This window comes from Pteropus medius, unplaced genomic scaffold (genome assembly GCF_902729225.1).
Source record: "Pteropus medius unplaced genomic scaffold, Ma_sr-lr_union100, whole genome shotgun sequence".
Taxonomy (NCBI): Eukaryota; Metazoa; Chordata; class Mammalia; order Chiroptera; family Pteropodidae; genus Pteropus; species Pteropus medius.
The window spans coordinates 1,982,279-1,989,657 of NW_024350923.1; the positions used below are offsets into that span (position 1 = coordinate 1,982,279).

The following is a 7,379-nucleotide window of genomic DNA, read 5'->3' on the forward strand; positions in this document are numbered from 1 at the left end:
TGTAGCGGACGTCTCGATGCATCACGGGCCTGCCAGGAGAGGGGACGCACGCGTCTGTCACGACACGTCCTGGGGTCCCTCGCGAGAACCAGCAGGCTGCTCTGCCACCGCCTCAGATTGCAGGTAAAAACGAGCGAGGAGCTCCCGTGTGGCCGTCACGACATGGGGTCTCCTCGGCCGAGTGCAGAGCCGTCCCGCTCAGGGCTGCTCCCCGCTTCCAGACCTCCCAGGGGCCACATCCGTCCCTGTGCTCACATCCTGCTGCGGGGTCACCTCTCCGTCCCCTACTGGCCCTGTGCACAGCCCCCGTGCCTTGCCAATTCTCCCCCGGAGCCCTGTCCCCACAGAGCCCCTTCTAGAATGCTGGCTGCGGGGCAGATCTGTTCATCCTCAGGGCAGACCCTGTGCTCCACGTCCCCTCTCTAGCCACCCGACACCGACCCTCTCTGCATGAGACAGGCCACGCTGGAAAGGCCAGGTGGCTGAGGCCGGCCCAGGGGGACCGCGTGGGCACCCAGCGCTAGCGCAGTGGGCACCAGGGAGACAGGGGGTGCCTTATAAGAGGACGGTGGGACGGGCTGCCGGCTGAAAATGGGTGGGGCTGGTACATAAATGCCAGGGATGCACACAGGAAATAAGGCGAGTGTTGACAGCGTGGGCCCCTGAGTCGGGTGGCGGGGTCCCCAACGCCGCCTGGCGCCGACTCACGCTGACCTCCACTTTGCCCTCGGTGGGGAGTCCAGGGCAGGATGCAGCCGGGGCAGCCCCTCCCCCGCCCTGGCCACCCCGAGTCACTGCCCCGCCCCGCCCCTATCCCTCCTCTGAGCCGAAACCAAACATGCTTGTGTTCGTGTTTGTACAAAACGTGTGACAAGCACGTGGTGAACATTTTAAATAAAACAGATCTGCAGTTTTATTTAAATTGCTGACTGATCACTGGAGGAAGCCTCTCGAACACTATCCACCCACCCACCTACCTACCTACCTACACCTACAGAACTCAACCCACGCGTGCCTACACCGTATCACCTCACACCTGTGACAGCCACACCCAGGCGCCTAAACCACGACCCGCTGCTGGGAAGCTGCACCCGTACGTCTGCACCTAGGAAACACACTCCCCTGGGACTACCCGGTCGGCAGGTGGACATGGAGTGATGTGCAGCCACCCCAGCCTGACCACTGAGTGCAGCAGGTGCCGTACGTGTGACAGGGTGGACGCGGGGCTCCCGCTTGTGCAAAGCGTGTTTGCACGTGCGTGGGCACTCTTGGAAGACCATACGAAGACTGCCTCCAAGAGCCGCCTCCACTGGAAGGGGATGAGGCGTCTGTGGGGCTGGCGGGGACCAAACCCACTTTTCTGCAGGGGGCCTCGTGCATCCTCTGAGATGTGCAGATTTCACACCCCGGAAGTTAGATGCTGCAGGACGCGCCACGTCCTCAGACCACCCCCCTCCCTTGCAGAGCCTGCCTGTTCGCCGCTCGCCTTGGCACTTACATCCCCACATCGCAGATGATGTCCTGAGTGACCGGAGACGCCAGGAGGGCAGCCAGGACTTGCAGGGAGTGCAGGAGGGTGTCTGACTCGTGGTAATGGTCCCAACAGCCATAGCCGCTGCAGAGGTGGGGAGCAGAGGGTGAGCCCGGGGTACGGCGGGAGCCAGTCGAGCCGGCCGTGCCCGGGTACCACCCAGGCCCTGGGATCTCCCGAACGCCTCCCATGAGATTCCGCGTGCGGCCAGAGTTAGGGTCACTATGAAAATGATGCATTTCGTCGGAAACAAAGACACCGGGCCCCTGTCCCTTTCTCCTGGTGTTAAGTTGCTGTGACACATTCTTTCTTGTGTCAAGAAGCGTCTGTCTGCCTGTGGATTATTTTAAGTGTCAATGTGGCCAAAAGCACCCTGATCTACAGAAAAACATTCCTCAGGCAGGGAGAGCATTAACAACGGCCTGAAAACACCACTCGCCCAGCTTGTGGTGGGCCGAACGGGGTCCCCCAGAAGCCACGTCCCTGTCCTAGCCGCAGAACTGGTGAGAATGACCTCGTGTGGAAAAAGGGTCTTTCCAGATGTAATTAAATCAAGGGTCTCGAGATGAGATGACCTTGGGTGACGTGGGCAGGTGCTAAATGCAGTGACAGGCATCCTCGTAAGACACAGAGGACACGCGGGGAGGAGCGGGAGGCAGCGAAGACCCAGCAGGGGCCACAAGGCACGGAACCGCGAGCCGGGAGCTGAGAGGCTGCACGGCCCTGCCCTGTGACACCCCGATTCTGGTCTCTGGGTTGTGGAACTTGGTCACGGCGCCCCGGAAAATGACCGCAACGCGCCAGGACGCCAGCAAACGTGAAGACTGGGTTGCTGCGTGACGAAACGCAGACGTTTTGTCGACTAATTCTAAATCTTCAGAAAGCTTTCCTTTCTACCACGCAGCCTGCGGGGCACGTTGCAGACGCGGATAAACGGCAGGCACGAAGGCAACGCCGAAGCCGGCATCCGCCACCGCCTGCCGGGTGCCGGCTCTGAGGCGGAAAAGCCCGCGTCTCAGGTAAAAACGGGGTCAAGGAGGTGCCCCGTGAGGGGGAGACCTGGGGTGTTCCTTCCTCTCCAATGGACCCCTGCTTTGTGGGTTCTCGCTCTCTGGCAGCTCCCAGGTGCGTCTTCTGGGGGGCGGGGAGCTGGACTGACGCGGGGACAGGAAGACGCTGTGTCTGGGGAGCGACCCGGCCCCTCTCCTGCCTGTTCCTCTCTGTAGGTTGCTGGAAATAATTAATGGGATCCGAGCTCGGTGGGGCCCTCGGCCCTGCCCGATGTGAATATACCATCCGGGGACCCTCGAGTTAAAATTTCCTCCTTTTAAGATGACCCGTCCAGATTCGGGGGAGGGGCGAGAAAAAGAACAGGACGAAGAAAGGGGTGAGCCCCAACCTCTAAGCGCCTCCGGATGGCGACTATGCGAGGGGGACCGGGCTGTGGGCTACAAGCCCTCCAGGGGGAAGGAGCAGACAGAAGGCAGGGATGAAGCCCGAGCTCGGGGGCAGAGGTCGTAAAGCCTCCAGCCGTGGGCGCCAGGGTGCCCAGGCCCTGCCGGTCGGGATGAAGTAAATGAGGGTGTCAACGGAGCCACAAGCGGAGAAGGTAGGGCCCGCTTACAGAGTCCAGGAAGGGGGCCTTCCGAGGCCCGGGGTTCGACGGAGGCACGGGGCCGCTGGCCGGCACCCACAGTCACAAAGGAACCGACCGCAGCCCGTGAGAGGCTTGGCGTGGCAACCAATCGGTCAGTTTTGAACAAGGGATGAGAAAGAAATCAGGGAATCAGCGCCCGGGCACCCCAAAAAGGCAGAGCTGAAGTGAGCGCTGTGCTGGCTTAGCTTACGGAGAGGCACCGAGACCGACCCCGAAACCCGCTGGTGGCCGCGGGATGGCCTGGGGCGGGCGGTGGTTCCAGAGAAGCTGCCCGCTTTTCTCAGCGCCCCCTCCGGCCCCCGCAGTCGGCCCACAGAGGACACTCGGGCACCTGGCCTCGCAGGGCCTGCTGCTGTTCAGGGGTTTCCGCGGTCTCCTCCGTGGGCTGCCACCCTGCTGTCCCCAAAGGGCCGCGGGACTGACGCACACCTCCCTGCCCGCCCCGGGCTGTCTGCACGCGCGGCTCTCACCATATCTCCAGTTCCGGTCCAAGTCTGTATTTCGCTCCCTTCTGTTTGGCAATCTCGATGCCTGCAGTACCGAGAGGGAGAGAGAGCGGGGCCAGGTCAGCACCCGGGACGTGCTCGAAGGCAGATAAGATGTTCGATGCGCTCTGTGTGATAAAAACCACACCAGACAAAGCTCTCCACGGGGCCGCCGAGGACGGCATCACCCTGCTCACACCTGCGGGAGGCGGGAGCCGGGCAGGGCCTGACCCTCGGCGCCACGGCAGAGGTCACGCCCTGGCAGCAGGCGGCAGGCGCTATCAGCCTCTGGGGCTGGGCAGCAGCTCCCGGGTGCAGTGTGGAGGAGGAGGCCGGCTGCGGGGAGACACCTCCGCCGCCCCGGAATGCCTCTCTTCACCCCAACGAGATTCGCTCGGAGCTCTGGTGAGCCGCAGGCAGGATGATATTGAAAAAAATAAAACAGATGAAGTGCCAAGGCACCTGGCTGATAAGATGTCCTCAGGGGAACTATTCTGCTTATGTGGCTCTCGCCGGCCCTCCTGCAGTGAGCAGCTGAGCACAGGTGGGGTGGCCACACCTGCGGGGCTGGGAGGGCCGCCCCGCCTTAGGGGTAGGAAGGAATGGTGCATACGCTCACTCTCAGACGTGAGCCGGTGCCAGCAGCGACTGCATGGCGCTCCCACAATGCACCCAGGTTTCTAAGCTTGCGGACTCACCCTCATCCCAGGTCACTCCTCTCGGCCAGCCTCTCCCAGTGCCCGACCCCCGGGAAGGTTCTCAGGTAACCGAGACCACCACTGTGGGGTGCCTCACCACGTCCTCACCGGTGGCTAGGCCACCCTCTCCCCTTGAACACTTCTGAGGAAGGGCAGCTCGGCTCTAGCTAGGACACATGAGACCTCAGAGGTATCTGAGGACAGGGACACCCCCAACCTTCCGGACTCCACCTCCACAGCCAGCTCCCTTACCCAGCGTACACGGCAAGTGACCCTGGGCACTGTAACCATTCGGAAGAAGGCGGCCTGGGCACTCACACGGGCGTGGCCGGTATCTATTATCTGTCCCCACGCCCCCAGCTGCGAGTTTCTCCAAGGCCAAGCCCTGCGTTTGCTGCAAGCGTGCCAGGCCGGCCAGAGGCGACCTTTGCCCCGCCCCCCCGCCCCCTCGCTGTCCCGGACTCACTCTTTAAAATCCTTTGCAAATTCCCCTCGAAGTCCAGGCCCACTCGGCACTCAAAGTGCAAGCAGGTGGCCATTTGTCACTTTCCGGCCCATCCTGACTCACAGCAGGAGGCTCAGGAACCTGTGAGTCTTCCGGTGCCGGAGAGGGACAGCAGAGCAGCCGCGTCAGGCCCCGCCCCGCCCCTCTCCCCGCCCCTGGCTGTCCGTCACGCATCCCCGCCCCTCCTCCTCGCCTATCCTCTCGCCCTGTCCCGCTGCCTAGTCCCGCCCCTCTCCCCGCCCCGCTGCCTCGCCCCGCCCTAGCCCCGCCCCGCTGGCGTAGCGCAGGGCGCGCCTGCGCAGTGAGTGAGGCAGCGACTGCCGGGGGTTAAGGCCGAGCCGCAGAAAATGAGCAAGTGCTCAGAGTGTGAGGGGCAAGTTATTTGAAAAAAGGAAGTCTGTTTGAAGGGCCTCCCACTGGCCACATAGGAGACAATTTGAGTATCCAAAAGATAATGACTTTTAAAAAAAGTTAATGACAGTTCAGGATCATAGCTCAATGAGTTAAAAAAAAAAATCTGTTAGTCCACACTGACAAAAAACTACATTAAATAGGAGAGGGGAATTCTCTACAGAAAAACGTCAACTAATAAGTGTTGCAGGAATGATGAAATTGGAAAATCACGCTTTCGCACCAAGGCGTCAGCGATTCAGGCTACAGTCATTAGACGCTAGATGACCGGGCAAACGGTTGTTTGTTTGGAGCAGCATATCTAGTCTCGAAGTGTCACTCGGCGATTACTTACTAGTCAGGAAAGGAGAGATGGAGATTTCTGGAAGAAAGCACCTGATCCACACGATCAAACTCACTGTCAGCAATGGGACATCGTCTCAGGCCTCATATGATGCATGAAGACAGGACATCACCTATGTAGCATATTATCCCGCCTCAAAACGCACGACCTAAGTGACGAGTGAGGGAAACGGCCACACCCAAATTGAGAGATACGCTGCAAAAAGCTCTCTAAAACTGTCACGCCATGGAAGCCCGACAAGCTACAATGAAGCGAGACACCAAGGCTGTGTCCGCGCCGTCCCTTTCGAGGCTAAGGAGTCATGACAACCAAATGCCCAGTGTGGTTTCCCGACTGGATTCTGGATTTTTCAAAAGAGCAAGAAAGGACATTCCTGGGATAACTGGGGACACTGAATCTAGACAATATATTAGGTAATAGCATTGAATTGGTGTGACATTTCCAGAGTGTGGTCATTTTATTTGAGTAACACAGGTGACCGTTCTTGTTTTTAGGAAATGGATACTGAATTATTTAGGAGGGAGATATCACCTGTAGCTAATTAATGGTTCAGGGCAAAAATGGAGGGTGGGACACACACACACACACACACACACACACACACACACACACAGATTGAGGAGAGAAAAGTTGACAGCTGTCGAATCTAGGTATGTGGAGGTCACTTTACTATATATTCGACTGATTTGTATGTTTGATATTTTTCAAAAAACTGCAGGAAAAAAAAATGTCTCTGTGAAGAACACAGACCTGTGCCAACCAGATACCTCTGCCAGTCAGCCTGATGCCCCAGGTGTAGGGTGCGGGGTCGCTGCCCGGCCCAAGGTCATGCCCTTGCAAGAGCCGCCCCTGTCCAATGACTGATGGAGGCAGGAGCAGATCGTTTGGACCTTCGTGCTCAGTGGGACGACCTCGAGGGGCACTCTCGTCACCGAGAGCTCCTCGTGCGCGTGACGAGTGTCCGCCCCCGCAGGGCTGGCGCGGGGCGGTCCCTCGACCGTCAATCTCGCGCCCCGCCGCCGCCGAGTGGTACGCGCGGTGGCCCGGAGTCAGCTCAGAAGGTGGGGCGAGGCGCTGCGGCCAATCGCGGGGCGCAGGGACCCCAACCCGTGCAGAGCCCGCCTCCGATTGGTCTTCCACCCCGATACGTTAGCAGGGGGCGCGGCTACGACTGGCCCCACTACCTGGTGCTGCTGCGAGCAGAGCGGAGCGCGCAGGTGAGGTTCGTGCTGGCGGGGTGGGGGGCTCCTGCGGCGGTCAGGCCTGGGATCGCACGAGCGGGGGACAGTGCGCAGGCGAGGCGGGGATGCGCGGTCAGGTGGGCGAGGCGTGCGTGCGCGCCTGTGAGATCCGGGCCGGGGCCGCGGCCGCGCGCTGGTTTGGAGAAGCCGGAGGCGCGCGGGCGCCGGCCGGCCACCCCGAGACGGACCTGCGCGCACGCCCTGCCTCCCGGGGGTTCCGGGGCTCCTCTGGGGGAGCCGTGGCGGGGCGGAGCCGGGCGAGTGCTTCCTGGGCCGGCCCGGCTCGCTCCTTCCTCGGGCGCCCCACGCGAGCGGACGCGGTTTTCTGTTTGAGGACCTAACGGAGCGGCTGCGGGCTCGCCGAGCACCTGGATGCAGGTGGAGAGCCGCCGAACTGCTCTGCTAGGAAGGGGTTCCTTAGGGCGGGGTCCCCGCCGGGAGTTGTGCGGGCCGAGCCCACAAAAGGCTCCCCTCCGTTTTCAGCCATCCGTCCTTCCCTGCTCTTAAA

General features: G+C 61.0%; 1 protein-coding gene across 1 annotated transcript in view; it reads right to left on the reverse strand.

Moving 5' to 3' along the window:
* The window catches only part of LOC120584633 (glutamine-dependent NAD(+) synthetase-like), a 5,298-nt gene extending 388 nt beyond the window's left edge, over positions 1-4,910 (reverse strand). Inside the window, exons 1-4 of the mRNA XM_039840391.1 lie at positions 4,838-4,910; positions 3,659-3,719; positions 1,499-1,615; positions 7-111 (exon numbers count right to left, since the gene is read on the reverse strand). Coding sequence (XP_039696325.1) covers positions 7-111; positions 1,499-1,615; positions 3,659-3,719; positions 4,838-4,910 — 356 coding nt within the window. The remainder of the gene's footprint in view (positions 1-6; positions 112-1,498; positions 1,616-3,658; positions 3,720-4,837) is intronic.
* Between the last annotated feature and the right edge of the window lie 2,469 nt (positions 4,911-7,379).